The 17,077-nt window shown below is 38.5% G+C and overlaps 2 protein-coding genes across 30 annotated transcripts in view; one reads left to right on the forward strand and one right to left on the reverse strand.

Annotated features, from left to right (window-relative positions):
* Positions 1 to 17,077, forward strand: part of LOC133526787 (sodium channel protein para) — a 108,160-nt gene that overhangs the window by 30,278 nt on the left and 60,805 nt on the right. The window lies entirely within an intron of this gene.
* On the reverse strand, positions 14,250 to 16,150 carry LOC133526794 (cytochrome P450 6B5-like). Its single transcript, XM_061863574.1, has one exon. The coding sequence runs from the start codon at positions 16,100 to 16,102 to the stop codon at positions 14,588 to 14,590; it is 1,515 nt and encodes a 504-aa protein (XP_061719558.1). The 5' UTR covers positions 16,103 to 16,150; the 3' UTR covers positions 14,250 to 14,587.

Raw genomic sequence — 17,077 nt, forward strand, 5'->3', positions numbered from 1 at the left:
TTCGTTGTTAATACACCAGCGCTCCACGATGGCTAGTGCAGAGCGGGTAACATCGCATACCGTACCTGAATGATTGCCGCTCGTCAGTATCACTATATCGTCAGCATAGCCGATTGTGTAATAGTGATTGTTGTTTAGTGTGGTGATCAGGTCATTCACCACCAGGTTCCATAGTAGTGGTGATAGGACTCCTCCTTGGGGGCATCCTTTTGCCACTAATGCTTGTTGTATAATATCTATGATAAACACATAAATAAATGCCCTTACCAGGATTCGCACCCGGGACTCTTAATTCGTAGGCAGAGTCAATACCGACTATTAGGCTAAGAGGCCGTTATAATTTCTATAACCTTCGCTCCTTTGTTGGCTTATCTGGGTATAATTACTGGAACATTCCGTGCACTGCCGCTTTTTGCGGCGACACAGTTGTTGCGATGCGGCACGCCAGAACTAGGTCATTCGGTTTCGTAGAACAGGTGCTGTGAGCTGTAGGGCCGCCGCCGCGTCTAGTACCGCTGCACTTTTCATTTCAATGCACAATATCGGTGACCGAGCGATGCTCAGACAAACAAAAGTACTTAATCCCTTAAGGGATCCTTTAAATATTAGAGAAATTTTGACAGATTTTAATTTCTATCTCAACTGATATGTTTTCCGCTCTGTAGGTAAGCGTAATCTTGAGAGGCGTTTCGTGAACTCGAATTCAAATAATTTTTCCACACCGCTCGTAAAGGCAGCTTTATCTTTTAAACCCAGGTGAGAAATTGGCATTTTATCCACAACTGTGGCAAGGTAATTTGATGCGAATTTTAACAACGCTCAAGATTCCACTTTTCGAACCACTCGCTATGCTCAGTACGCTCGTGTTTCAATTTTGAAATCTTTCGCTTGCTCGGGTATTAATATAAATACGAGGGGTTACGATTGATCGATTTGTGTTGCTATTATTAATTTTCTTTTCAACACACTTGCTCAAAACGACGTTTTTATTCCACCAATTTTTTGCTCCTAATCCTAGATATTAAGCACGCATGCTTTTTCAGTATATTATAACACTCGTGCTTTTTCATTATACTATCCGACAGAGTTAAAACTAATTGTGCTTATAATATGCATGGAAACGGAGCCTCCTTATTTTAGTCGAGTAATACATTTTTTAAACCAACTATTAGGTTTCAAATGTTAGTTCAAAGAAGTTTCATCACACCAAACATAATTTATAGCTTAATTTAATTCTGTTAGTTTTTTTTATTTATTTTTTGCCCAAATTTTAGTTTAATTTGTAAAATATCTGAATAAAAAGAATTAAAAATCTCTTAATAGATGCTTAAAGGTACTTTTAAGAGGAAATACAAGTATCCGTTTAGAAATGTTTTATGATCGCGTATAACCTATCATTCAAGTCTGTATTCAGATAACATAAAAATCCAGATAATTAAAACTAAATTAAGTAGTTTAAAAATGTATACTTAGGGTGACTACTTTAGTTATTGGCCACTACATAGTAATTGGCCACTCCTAACAAATCAGAAAGAAACAAGCCATTAAAAATCTTATCTCTTTAAAGTGGCTAATTACTATGTAGTGGCCAATAACTATATCAGTCACGCTATTAGAATTCCGTTTACTAATGGAAGTTGTAAGAAAAGGTGGAGAGATAGAGGGATACTGGGAATAGGGGAAGAGTACTTAAAGGGATGTAGCTACACCGAGGTCATTACAAGGGCTCTAACGCGATATAATTTCATTATTGTTTCCTTATCCGATTAAACTATTTTTGGGTAGTTCAGTTTTCTTTATCCATATCTGCATTGACATATTGCTGGGTCATCCATGACCAAGGTGACCTGACCACAACTGGTGCAACCCAGTAGAAAGTCGGATAAGGTAAAATAATGAAGTTATAAATTGCATTAGACCCGTTGTAATCACGAAATATGCGGACAAAACTCGAGAGTTTAAAGTGGTATACTTACATATTCAATGGTTCATTTACATTTTAAGCTGTCCCGTTGGCTGGTTCTATTGCGTTGTTTGAAAGCCATAAATTACTTGATTCATTCATCATTATAGTCAATCTCAATCCTTATGTAACTGCTTCTTCACCAGCATTGAGCGTCTACCGAACAAAACAAGCGCACAGTTCCCTAATAAGTAGTGCTTGTGTTGTGTATTTTCTGCGATTTGATTAGATACTTCCTTCATACCCGGTAGAAACCCTACGAATAAGTCATGCTAGACGGTGCTCTTCAATATTAATAGCATTGATATTTTAGTCCACCTAATAATATGGTTGGTTGCGCTATCTCTATTTTGACAAACCGTTAGATTTACTTGGCTTACCAAACATGAGTTTTCAAAGTAGAGTTGTCATACAAAATCCATATACATTTTCAAAGAGTCGGCAACGCATATCAGTGTGACATTTACAAAGTAGGATACCGCTTTAGGTTACTGTCATCACGTTTCAACGTTTCTTTACTTGTACTACCATAAATGGCATAAATATTAAGCCCTAACAATCGAAGCGCTCTTATTAAGAAAAGTGTTCTCAGAACAGAAATAAATTCGTACAAGATCTCATGGGAAGAGAACTGTAGGCGGTACATAAATAGACCAAGTGTAGTGGGTGCATTAGCTAGTAGGTTGAGCGGGATTCACTCGGAAAGCCACAATAGCACCTCGGAGCGTCTCTCGACGCCTTAAAACAAAGCAACGACGAAAATAGTGTATAATCGAGATTGCCAGAGAGGGATCCGCTGAGGGATCGTCGACACGCTTTTATTTTATTTTTCTCTTTTGTATACTCGAGTCGGCTTTAGTCACTTTGGACATCCACTTAATTCTATAATTAATAGATCTCATATTTTTGTACGAAAAACGTTCCAACCTATGTAGGTTTTAATCAGATTACAAAACTAACAACCGGTGCATTTTACTTATCCTTGGTTGGTTTTGACGACCGGTCTGGCCTCGTGGGTAGTGACCCTGCCTATGAAGCCGATGGTCCCGGGTTCAAATCCTGGTAAGGGCATTTATTCGTGTGATGAGCATGGATATTTGTTCCTGAGTCATGGGTGTTTTCTATGTATTTAAGTATTTATAAATATTTATATATTATATATATCGTTGTCTAAGTACCCTCAACACAAGCCTTATTGAGCTTACTGTGGGACTTAGTCAATTTGTGTAATAATGTCATTGGACATTATTACACCAAATAAATATTTATTTATTTGGTGAAATTCTAATTGTTGTTTTGCATTTCCCTCTTAAAGTCTAAACTTGTTATGCGTTTTAGGTATTGATATGCCACTTGTCAACCTAAGCTTTTAACTTTTCGAATGTAACGAAATAATGGTAATTTTTCTATGAAATTATTTTTCGGTAGAAAACGGTTTCTACTAACTTAAATCTTAAGAAATCACTTTGATTTTGATGTCGATCGCTTCAGCATAATAAATTCTAGGTTAATAGGTTTCGCTTTTTGAAAAAAAAAAAATGTTTTGCAAATATTGAAACAAAAAGAAAACCTATTAACCTAGTTTTTCATTATGTACAAAACATCTTCAAAACAGAAGAAGACAAAACATACTAAAAAATATGGAAAATGTAAAATATTTAGAAGTGGAAAATCATTTTCGCTTTTTGTATGGACGATCACGTGGTATAGTACCCTCTTAAGGAAACAGTACTTCATTCTATAAGGTACCACATACCATCTGGATCCAGTGCGGTTGTTTGTAGAAAGTACTTTTGTGTCTTCAATCTTGTGATATGTCCAGCAAGGCCTTAAAGCGCTTTCACATTGCCCGATCCGATATAGGATGTCGGATGCTACATCCACTACCAGGCGTATTATAATTTCAATTATAGGGTATGAATTCGATCTGGATAGATATTGCTCGGATCTGTCAGTGTCAAAAGTGACGTTTTTGGTTGAAGACATGTATGTAACCCTTCTTACTGATTAATTACTAGAGTCTGGCTAACCAAATATTGTTGATAGATATTTCCTTGTTGTATAGGGAGCGTGCATGAACTATAGGAGGCAGCACAGGAGCCGTCAGATTTTTGGCGCGAGGCGTAAATGTGATGTTTATTGTTCCGATGTAGCCCACAAGATGGCAGCACCTACTATGCACAAGAAAATACGTGACGTGTGAATGTACATGTTTATGGTTCCGATTCAGGCCACAAGATGGCAGACCCTCCAAAGCGCACGGTCCCTATCACCAATTGTCTATGATTTAAAAAAAAACTAAACGTCTGTTGTCAATTATGTCATTCATTTCAATTGTTCGCGGTTTATAAGGGGTTTATTTCAGTTTATTTTAAATCATATTAATAATGACTATCCCGAGTGAGGTCCGCAAACTATTATTTAACCTAGTAATAATTACGACAACGTGCGAAGTCGACGTGAAGCGTTGTATAACGAAAAACTGCAATGTTTACAAGTCGTAAACAATTTAGTAGGTTGGTGCTCTATTGATATTTTGATACTTTAAGTACGAGTTCTAACATTTGCCTATAACTTTGATTAAGTACGTGAATTTCTTAATACCTGAATCTCATGAACAGGACAAGTGTGTAAAGAAACAGATAAACTAGAAGTTCTGGAAAATATCAATAAAATCAAAACATTGGGACGTAACGAGTTACTGAAAACCAATATTTAGAAGAAATCTGTGGAGTATCTGGTCAGTAGTAATTTGATATAAAAGTATCTTGGCGAAACATGTCTATACACATATGTCTTTGTACTTTACATAGTGCACGTCAACGTATATTTAACTCATTTCCTTATTCCATTACCTTACGTGTGCACAGAAAATCAAAAATATTTTCTAGTATCAAAACTATAATTCCTATTACACAAAGTGTGAACAGCCCAAGATTTTATGAATTTCCCGCCAAAAATGTGTGTAATATTTCAGTAGCCAGACTCTATAGCTTATCAGCAGGCCTCAGAGTTTTTATAGCAGGATAAGTTGTCAGTCTATATTTATCTTCGTTTTAGACGTGCGCGCCGCCGCGGCGCGCCGCCGCCATAAGGAGTCAGCGCGCCGCCGCCGCCGCCGGTAGTTTAAAATTCGCGCCGAGACAAAACCCGCAAGAGAGTACAAGTTTAAAATCAATGGACACAGCGGAGCACAGCGAGCGCCGGAAAACTCGCGTCCAAGCTCAGAAGCTCGCCGTTCGTACGCCTGCCTCCGAGTAGCTTTAGCGTTCCGTTTTTTTAATTCGTTGTATGATTTATTTTAATGAATCTGTGTATGTAGGCTGCTCTGCTGGCACTAGAATCCCTTGAGTCAAACTCAAAACTAGTCCACAACTGTAAAACAAACCTCAATGCACTGGCTAACTCCAACAAAGTCATACTTAGATGGGTACCAGGGCACTCCGACATTAACGGAAACGAAGAAGCGGACGAACTTGCTAGAAAGGGCGCAGACACACCCGTGGTCGGCCCAGAACCGTTCTGTGGAATCACAAAACGGGATGCATGTTCTCTGCTCAGCAATTTAGAAAAAGTAAGGGCAAACGATTGGTGGAAGTTCGTAAAAGGACAAGAACACTCGAAAGCTCTAATCAAAGGGTTTTGACAGCAAAACTGCTAGGGAGCTTCTAGGGCTCAAAAGACACAAAGCCTGCGCGGTGACCAGAATTTTGACTGAACACTGTAAGTTGAACAAACACATGTTTCAAATTGGAAAGAAACAAGACGCGACATGCAGGTTCTGCCATGAGTCAGAGGAGACTGCAATGCACATTCTCTGCTCCTGTGGACCACTAATGTCAAAAAGAAGTACACACTTAGGGCGGCACGTATTGTGGGTTGCAATACGTGCCGCCCATTATAGGTACAGAACATTACGGCCCACAGAATCTGGAATTTCCTGGATTCAACGGGCATCAGTAAGGAACTTTAAAGGGCTGTCACAATAGATCACTGCCTGGTCGACGTGGCACTCAAAGGCCCCAAAAACCCCAATAATAATAAATGTAGTATTGAGTTGTTTGTACCTGTTAGTTACTGGTTACAGCGAACATGACATCAAAAGCGGATATTGAAAAAAATAAGTTAAATAGACTTTCGGTAGCAATAAATTTTACCTCAAAAACAAAAGTTGACCTCTATCTGACTGCTAACGAATTAACTCCAGCTGGTTTCTTGGCAGAATATGCCAAAGAATTAATCCCTTAGTACGAACATAATCAACCATTATTACACCAGGGTCAAAAGGAAGAAGCGAGTACAAGTAAAGTTTCAATACTTTCCCAACTCTCGCGCAAATACAGCATGCAACACAGTTCTCATGGTTCCGGCTTCGATGATGCTGTTGACCAGGAAGCTTGGAAATACCTAGCTACTCCTGATCCTGCGGAACTTGAAGACGGGGACATCTTGTCCTACTGACAAACCAGACAATCTGCCTACCAGCGTTTATCGTCATTAGCACAGGCTCTGTTATGCACTAGCAATCCGAGCGAAAGAGTGTTTTCGGTTGCTGGATTGCTTTTAACAGCCAAAAGGTCCCGGCTGAGTCCATTTAGGGTGAACAAAATAATTTCTGTGCACGACAACTATAAAAGTTGCAAACAAAATATTTCTGTCAAGAAAAGTGATTGAGTCATCTTTTCAGTTCACTTAATAAAGTTCTTTCGTTTAAGCGTGGTTTTTCATTATACATCTTAAAATGCCGCCGCCGTGGATTTTTTCGTGGCGCGCCGCCGCCCGATTTTTTTTGACCGGCGCGCACGTCTTCGTTTACAAAAAAGCGGGATATTTTGAACTTTATCTACATATTTAGGTAACGATGGAACAGAAATTATGCAGTAAGTATATGCATTTAGGAAAGAGGTTGTCCGTTTGTGCGTTTGGTTGTGCACAGTAATTAATGTTCCCATTAAACAAATTTGTCTAAATTATTTTGTATACCGAGGAGTTATTTACATGTAAATGTAAATCACGAGAGGGCGCTGCTGAACATTTTTAAATCAAATCGAATATCGTTTATTTTCAGGCAAGCCCCAGCAAAGCCCAGAGATACATACCTTAAAGACTAATATATATGCAATATTAATATATTTTTTAAATCGTATTCTGCTTCACTTGTTGTGTTTTTGTCGGTGATTTTACTGTTATTAATCTTTCATTGTAGAGCTCATTCGGTTTTATTTATTCGTATGGCAAAAAAAAAATACAATCGTTCATTCATATGTATGAAATATAGGTAGGTATATTTATTACAGCAGTACGCCCAATTGCTGGATCCATTGGGTGACATTGTTGTCCAGGGTGAACAAGTCCACTGCCGGGTTGCCCTGGTATTTGGTGAGTGGGCATTCGCGGATAATATGGTCCATGCTCTGCACTGCAGCTCCACAATCGCATGCTGGCGACTCTCTCCAGCCACATCTGTGTAGGAACTCTCGACATCCACCCCAACCGGTTCGTAATCGATTTAACTGGCACCAACTTCGTCTGGGTAGTGAGAAACCTGTAGGTTTTTCTGTAGGGTTGATGTTTGTCCCTAGGTTGGTAGGCAAGTTCTCATTCCATTCTTGGGTCCATCTCTCATTAATGTTGAAGGGGATGTTTAAAAGTATTGAGGCAGTTTTATGTGGCGGTTGACGTGATTTCAGCCGGTTGGGTGGAGGTCTCTTGAACTCATTGTAGGCGGGTAGATTTGGTTTGGCCAGAATCTTCTGAGCTTCCCGGGTCAGAGCATGTTGTCTTCTTAAGTGCGGAGGAGCTATATGGCTCAGCACAGGTAGCCACTCTACGGGGGTGCTCTTGATGGTTCCTGTTATGCATCTCATAGCTTGTCTCAATTGCACATCCACCCGATGCACATGCGCACTGTTAAGCCACACCGGCGCGCAGTACTCTGCTGTGGAATAGACCAAGCTGAGGCAGGTGGTTCGAAGGACATCAGCATTTGCTCCCCAGGTAGTACCCGATAGCTTGTGCAAGATATTATTTCGGGTTTGTAGTTTCTTACCCAGCTTTTCGATATGTGGCGCATACGTAAGGCTGCGGTCGAGGGTCACGCCCAAATACTTTGGCGTCGGGTTGTACTGTATAGTTTTACCCGAGAAAGTTATATTAGGTTGGTACTTGGCTATTTTATTGCAGAGATGGAATGTTGTTACTTCTGTTTTACTAGCGTTTGGGACCAGGCGCCATTTCTTGAAGTATCGTTTCAGCATGCCCAAGCTCATTCGGTATACCTAGGTTTATTTAGATTACGTTTAGTTTAGATAGTTTACTTCATGTACATTGCCCACAGATATTGATTGAGAGTAAGTACAACGCTGTATAGCTATCGGGAATTTCATCAATCTTACGAGTTCTTAATGGTTGGTTAGTTCATGTAAATGCTACATAATGAAAGGCATTTTTACTGTGATTTAACTTACTCTTCTTAACAACTGTACAGGTCCAGATCGCGCGAGGCTTTGGACGGTCAGAGCCCGGGAAGCTGGTTACTTGGCTATACATGCCCATTCTTCGACTGATACTGGTACTTTCTTGGATCCGACCTCCCTTAGACTGACGACTCATTTGTGACTCAGGGTTTCGGTGTGTACGCCCGACCCGCCCGGTCTCTTGCCACCATCATTGTGCCTGCTCTTCTTGAGCCAACTGGCATTATCAGGGATGATGGCAAGAGGCCTGATGGGGTGTCCTTAGTTCCTTGGAGCTTGGGACGGATGTTAGTGTGGGATGCTACCTGCGTAGACACACTGGCACCATCCAACCTCCAACTGACTAATGTAAAAACGGGCGGAGCGGTGGAAAGTGCTGAAATTTTTAAACGTAATAAATATAGGAGCCTCGCTAGCGAGTACCGTTTTGTACTATTTGGCGTTGAAACTCTAGATCCATGGGATCCCAGCACGTACAATTTTTTTACACAAATCGCGAAGGATCTGGTTGACGTATCATCATTGCGTTACAACGAGGAAATGCCGCCAGCATCCTTGGTACGAGAACAATACCTCCAGGGCCCATTTTAGATTTCAGCTTGTTATTAATTTAATTTAGTATTTGTACAGTTATTGAAATAAAAGGCATTAAAATACAAGTGTGGGTTCATGAGACGAGTTGGAAGCGGGTTTCATAAAAAACACGTGTGTGATACCCGGCTACCGACTCGTGCAGCTTACTTGCCACCTATTAAGATTTACCAATGCCGAGCTCGAGCCGCGTGTTATATTTGACCGAAATGGTAGTCACATCATTTAAGTAATTACGTACTTAAAGATGTGTTCGGAGCTACTATTTACTGGTAAGGAAGGGTCAATTCGCGCCACCACCTAGCGAATCGTTGACCGAGGCGATCGATCGCGCGCGACCGATCGCGGTACCCACCCGTGCAGCCAACTTGCCATTTATTAAGGGTTGCTCGTACTACATACATCGCCCCGGGCTATATCCGCGAGACCAGCTATTGCACTTTCGGTCGATTCATTACATGTGCTTCTTACGACTACTGTGAGGAAATTTATCAATTACCTATAATTATAATAATCGTTTACAGAAGACGGCAATTTCATATTCTTACCTAATTTATCTCAGATTTCACAACCGCCTACCTTGAAATCGCTTTAATTCCTGTAGCATTAACACTATTTTAACTGTAATTATTACTATTATTAGTTTTACAATAATCTTTTTATTGTTTTGATTCGACAAATTAAAAAAATAGATAAAACAATAATCGTAACAACGTAACTTTTTTTATGAAACATAAATTAACAAAATATAGCTTAATCAATTCTTTCCACGAATTTTTTTTAAAGAATTATCGATCGATTCATTAATCAAAAAACTTTTCTTATTATTTAAAGGACGTAAGTTACGCCTTTTTTACTTTTATTAGCTTTTTCATAATTTATATACCGTATGAAGGTGTACCCTCCATTATGCGTGGCCTGACATGCACTTGGCCGGGTTTTTTTTTAAATAGGCAAGTTTAAAAACAACAGAATTGAAGGATGCCCTCTAATAGGGTTGTTTCCAATTTTTCGAAACGCTTGTATTACGTTCTATATTAACTAAAAGTTGCCCTAAAATTCAACTTTTATACTAAATACGGCTTTAAATATGTTAAATTAACAAAATATATTTTGACAGACGCTTTCGCGCCCAAAACGCTCTTTGAAAATTGTGTGACGTCACAGTTTACGGTTTGACACATAACTTCATACACACGTAGAAGATACGAACTGTCAACTGACATTTGTCATTTGTTGTTTATCGCCTAACTGTCAACAGTGTCAATCCGAGAGTTGTGATCAGAATCTTCAATGAAGTTTCGAGTTTGGTCACGTGACGTGTGCCAAAAGATATTTTAAATTCAATATTTACAAAAATATGGTCATTACAGGTCCCCTAAAAGTAGTTTAACATGTTCTTATAATCCAAAAGAATTTATTGGGATACAATTCTGCCCTGAGATTTGTAGATGGAAACAACCCTATTGTCCTTGCAATGCTAGTTCTCTCTATCAGACCAATTGTTATTCAGTTATCATGCATTTCGCTCGTACTTGTACGCGCATTTATTGGCACGGCACGGGCGAGACGCAAGATAACTAGATAAGTAAAATAACATGATTCAAATATCATTCTGATGTCAGTGTACCTATACGTTTGAATTGGCCTATATAACGCGGCTATATTCTTGTTACCGAATGTGGTATTTCAGCTTGTTCTAATTAGTGGCATCGCGTTGGTACTCGAAGGAGATGAATTCCCGCAATGGAGCCGCAAGGATACTCGTAATTATGCCGCGATCTGAAATCGACATTTATTAAAGAGGCTATTTAAGCAGATATAGTCAAGGTATTAAATATCGATACGAACAAATTGCCAAATATATGTAGATATATATACACGACCTTATAATAGTATTATAGCCTTAGCCTATAAAGTAATGTGTAGATATTTTTGTCACTTTGACCGTATCGATATCTAATACCTTGACTGAACATTTTCAATTGCATTTTGGTGCGTCAGATGCATGTTCAAGATAAATCAACCAGTAACACAAACAGAAACGTTAATAACTGACAAGTGATAACTTACTTACTTGGCTGGCGCGATGACCCAAAATGAGTCTTGGCCTCCAACACAAGAGCACGCCACTTTTCTCGGTCCAGAGCGAACTCACGCCAGCTTTCGCTGACGCCGAGCTCACGGAGGTCTGCCTCAACTCTATCCGCCCAACGATATTTAGGATGACCAACAGGACCGCGTCCAGTTGGTCGACCTAACTAAGCCCCCTTGACTGCCCGATCGTCACCCATCCTTTCGAGATGGCCAAGCCAGCGGAGACGATGTGCTTTGGTTTCACCTATTATATTCGGCTCGGCTATTAGTTCTTCTATTTCGGCATTCTTTCGAATCCTCCAACTGCCATCATCTCTTTTGACAGGTCCCAGAATCTTCCTTAACACCTTACGTTCTGTGATAACAGTTAATAAATAATAATAATTGTGAGGATAATATTATTATCTAGGATTACAGCTAGGATTATGACTAGATGTTTACTTACAATTATAAAAATACTGATACGAATTCGTAATAAAAACGTGTTACTTTACTAAATATGTAGTTACGTACATAGTAGTTTAAGAGGAAAGGGGACGGCCGTTTTTCCATACAAACGTAGTCCTCATTTTCCTTTCTGGATATTGACATTATAGAAAATATTTTTTCTTTATTTGATGAATATTATTAACTATTGCTTGATATTTTTGATATACAACAAATTGTGTCTAAATATTTTTAATCTCCAGAGCGGACAATGAGGACTAAGTTTGTATTTCCCGATGTGTCTATTCCCGATTTCGTCTTATGTCGCGCGCAAATCGACTCACGCGATGAGATGAGCGAGAGGAACAGTACAGTACGTCTTACGTGTCACTTATCGCCAATGTAAACTATATTTAACCTTCGTTTAAAATTATTACAGAATGATTATATAGCTAGTAATTATTTAAATTATTGTTGGGTATATTGCACATGTCACGTAGGAAAATTACACGTTTGTGATTATAATTAAATGAATAGGACTTTTTTGCGTTGGTCTTTTCCGTTTAGTTGGCTGTTATAATAATAACCTCAAACATAATAAGGGCTCAAACACATTCTAGAAAATGTCACTTCTGTGGACAATACAATCAAAGTTAACGACTCTGGTACATAGATATCCCGTTTTTCTTCTTTGAGTCTTAACTACTGCGAATTAACTTTGCGATGTCTACAGGAAAGACGTGAACGAATTTGCTAAAAAATATGTACCCACCATTGTAGACGAGACATTTCTCTTCAACTATTTTGCATACCCTGAATACTGCTGCGTAGGTACCTCAATTTTATTAGATTCAAACGGTTTCATAACTTAATCAAAAATCCATAAGTTGTCATGTGTCTCATTCGCACTCATCAAAGTATGAAATAATATATCTACTTAGGCTATTTTGTTTAATTGAAGTGTATTTAGTGATTTATCTGTTTTATAAGCTTTTAGACTCCGTTTCCACATGTGTGAAGAACGAGTGATGTCATTTCATTTCATTTATTTCTTGCTTTGTGTGTGTACAAAAGGTCTCATATACATATAAATCATTACATGTCTCAACACAACCCCATAAGAGTATTGCAATACATTTAGGAGCCAAGTAATAACATTTAATATGACTAACATGTAATTTAGATATTTCTCCGAAAAATTCTTTATTTACAATAACAATATACATAATGGACAGAGGATTACTGTAACTAGCTTACTACTTACCCTTGAGGCATTGTACCAAGGATGCTGGCGGCATTTCCTCGTTGTATCGCAATACTGATAGGTTGTGCGAGGAAGCCGCCAACTCATCGGTCATCAGTTACGTCAACCAGACGTTTCGCGATTTCTCTAAAAAACGTGTGCGCACTGGGACCCCATGGACCTAGAGTTTCAACGCCAAATATTTCTTAGATAATGATTAGGTTAGCTATAGCATATAATACAATGTTATTTAGAGAGGTGATAATCTGACAATACCTATGACCATTTTCAATATCTTGGCTCATCATTCTGTAGATATTCCGCGACGGTATAATAGGTTTTTACCACAAGAAATTGTTTTAAAATACGTATATGTAAATTAGTTATAGTCAGGTTCGGTTATTATGTGATTCGGTCATTTATTAAAAATCCTTATTGACGTGGGATAAGGTCCATTTTTATGTATCGCTAATTTAGATAATATTTGTATTAAATTGCTTTTGGAACGAGATTCAAAACGCTAAGGAACATCTCCGATTCTAGTAAACATATCTGGGTGATATTTAACAAATTTGCATGATTCTTAAATATAGATATAATAGATAGATGTGTTTGTTATGAAACAATAGAATCACTAGTTCACTACACGCTGTAAATGAAGTGATTGGTTCTTATTAATAAACACCTCCCTTGCTTTAATAAACGCACCCTCGCACATCTCAGGTGGAAACACAGGCTTATAATAAATATGTAATTATGACAGATGTGATACGTTGAATTGTGTTTCTTTTTCTTCGGTATCTCTTTACGAGATCCTTCCTCTTTAGGTAAACGATATAAGGATAAATTTAAATTACAGGTCTACCACTTGTCTCAGGCGGTTGGTAAAGCGGTAGTCCAGTGATTTTGTACATACTATAAGGTAGCCAAGATTTGGGACTAAAACTAGTTTATATATTACAACGTCCATAAACGGTTTACGGCACGTACCTATGTATGTAATTTATAGGTATACGTCGTATGTTATAAAATTAATTGAATTTGAATGTTATTCCAGTATAGTTGGAATTCAGAGACACCGCAATAAACATCGGTTGGGACGTTCTGTATATAATTCAGCGTAAGTGGTAGAAACTCGTGGGGTGAATAAACCCGCTGGATCGATACCGGCCGAGCTCTCGGGAAATCCACGCGATGCAAATGCTGAGACGTTATGACGAATAAAATGGAAACTTTTCTGCTTACAAGATTCACCTTTGACAATGTCGACGGGAGATTTGAGTGAGGTTCAGATTTGTACGGTCTAAAAGTATGATCATATTTAATTTCAGACTTCCATTCCGCAGGTACCTAGCAAGTTACAATCTTGGCTCGTATTAATGAGTTTTTGGAACTTAGTACGGAGTATAATTTGATATTTTCCACTAGCCTTTAGGTGAAGGAAATAAATAGATTCTAGAAATTGAAACTATATTTACATGGTTTCAGTTAATAAACACGGAACATATCGATACACAGAATTAACTTTAAGGTACAACAACTGTATCTACATTTTGGACAAGGAAAATAAAGATACTTATTCCTAATTTTAAAAATATTAAATAGATAAAAACGAAAAACTAGATGATTTTAAAAGGGGGTTATAAATAAAGAGCAAATATTAATATATGTTAGGATAAGGGTTTGGGTTAGGTATTATAAGACTTACAGTCTCTTGACATACAGTTACTTGAGTGAACTTACGTCATAAAATATGATTTCTCGTTATGAGAAATTTCCAAGAGAACTCAGTTACTCCCTAGGCAAAAGCTTTATTTTGAACCCCCCGGCGGGGGTGAGCACAATACGGCGAGGGTCGTAGTGAAAGTCCCTGCGCGTGTGGTCGGTGGACAGCAGCCGGAACCGCCGCAGCAGCTGCACCATGCACACGCGGCTTTGCACCTTTGCAAACCGCAAGCCTATGCAGTTCCGAGGCCCGATGCCAAACGGTATGTATGCTGCAGGGTGCTTGTTTGCTGTGTTTTCAGGACTGAACCTGTCGGGATCGAATCTCAAAGGGTTAGGCCAATGTTCTTCATCATAATGTATTCCGCTGATGGAAATAAGTACAGTTTGTCCTTTTTTAAGCATCGCGTTGCTTCCAGGAATCTTGTAGTCTGTGACAACCTTCCTTAGGATAAGGTCGACTACGGGGTACATTCGGAGAGTTTCATCGAAAACTCTATCTAGATAAGTCATATCTTGCAGCGCCTCGTATGTTACTTTATCGTCATGTCTCCTCAGCACTTCTTTAATTTCTGCCGCTAGTTTGTTTTGAATTTCCGGATTTTGCGCGAGCTGCATGAGCATGAACCCCATAGTCGTGGCGCTGCTTTCATAGCCTGCAGCGTAAAATACAAAAGCCTGTGCCGCTATTATCCCTTCCGTTAATTCCAAAGATTTCTTTTCTTCATCCTTTGTTCTTTGGGCTCCGTGCACTTGTTTTTCTCGCTTTAATTCCAGAATTAAATCCATGAAATCTTTTCTATCTGTCGGTTCTCCCTTTCTTACATTAACCACTTGTTTGACTAAATCATGGAAAAATCTTTTTATATTGGCGGGGAAAAGAGAAGTACCAATCTTACTGATTATTCCAGGATACATCATATCTAATTCAAACGCGTAATTAAGAGTAAATATTTGCTTATCAATTTTCCTCATTTTTCTTTGAACATCACCTTCTTTCGTCATGTCTAAGTCCAGACCGAAAGCACAAGCTGATATGTTTGCTATTGTAAATTTCTGCACTAGCTGGAACACTTCTTGTTCGGGTTGTGCCCGAGTTATATTTTCTACGTACTTGATAAAATCATCGCTTCTATCGATCATCAAATGAAGCATGTTTTTTAATTTGCCTGTAGTGAAAAGGGGTGTGAACTTGTTTCTTAAAACCCTCCATAATGCCTCGTCGGCATGGAATAAATTAGCGCCTAGCCCATCTTTATCGAATTCTACTCCTCGTTCAGGGAAATTGTCGAAATCCTTAATCATCACTTGTTTCACAATATCTAAGTCTCGAATCAGCAGGGCCGGCGTTGTCATTCTGTATACTCCGACTACTTTTTCATTAGGATAAGCGTTGTATATGTCCTTTAAAACTATCGCGAAATGTTTTCGTCGCAATACAGATTCCTTTATGTTCCCAAAGAAGGGCACGGGTGGTGGCCCTGCTACATTTCGGCTTCGCCAATAGTTAAAAGTTCTTGTAAAGTAAAGATACAAACAGTAAGCTACAGTTGCCACGCCTATCAGAAAATATATAGCCATCGTTCACCGACTGACCTCACGTGTGTTTGAGAACGCACTACTGTATTCCGTTTAAAGTCATCTAATTTATACGTACGTATCAATCGTACAAATCAGAATTCCGCAATTCATTGTTTGTTTTACCATAAGCACCTATTATCTAGTATGCAAACAGTCATTCTGATAAGCAGAAATATTATTCGATAGCAATACACGAGTAAAAACGAAGACTATAATTCTAACCAAGCCTTTTTCATACTTTTCTTTTTTAGGGTTTCGCAATGTCTGTTTGTTTGTCTGTCCTTCTGTTCGGTCGCGGCTTTGTTCCGTGATCGTTAGCGCTAGAAAGCTTAAATTTGGCATGGATATATAAATCAGTTACGCCGACAAAATTATAAAATAAAAACTAGAAAAAAAATCTAAAAATCTAAAAATAATCTTTTTTCAGGGTCCCTGACACGAAAAGTGGGATGAGTTTTTTGTTGCTTCAACCCTATAGTGTGGGGTGTCGTTGGATAGGTCTTTCAAAACGATGGGTCTTTAGACACCATTTCCTGATAAACATAATATTTTAGGAAATATTCGCTCTGAAAGAAAAAAAATGTGTCTCTCCCTTTCAATTATGAACCATGGGTCCAAAAATAAATCATAAAAATAAAACTTAATAAAGACTTTCAAGAAAAGCTATAGCGAATCTAATAAGTTAAGCCGTTTTTGAGTTTTTGCAAATACTCTATTTTGACGGACGGGTAAACAGAACCCTAAACTGAGCATGGCCCGACATGCACTTGGCCGGTTTTTTAATACAAAGTGTGAATAAAATTGGGGGCAGCATAAGAATGTAATTAAACCTTAAATAATTATATTAATCTATAATTTATGACTTAACAAATATGTCATTTGAAACAAAATAAATATACAACTCATTAATATGTTTGGAGTTTCAGGCGCGGTTTCTCAAAGTCTGTACACTGTCTCTTCCTATCTCCTATATTT

Source organism: Cydia pomonella, chromosome 17, assembly GCF_033807575.1.
Source record: "Cydia pomonella isolate Wapato2018A chromosome 17, ilCydPomo1, whole genome shotgun sequence".
NCBI lineage: Eukaryota > Metazoa > Arthropoda > Insecta > Lepidoptera > Tortricidae > Cydia > Cydia pomonella.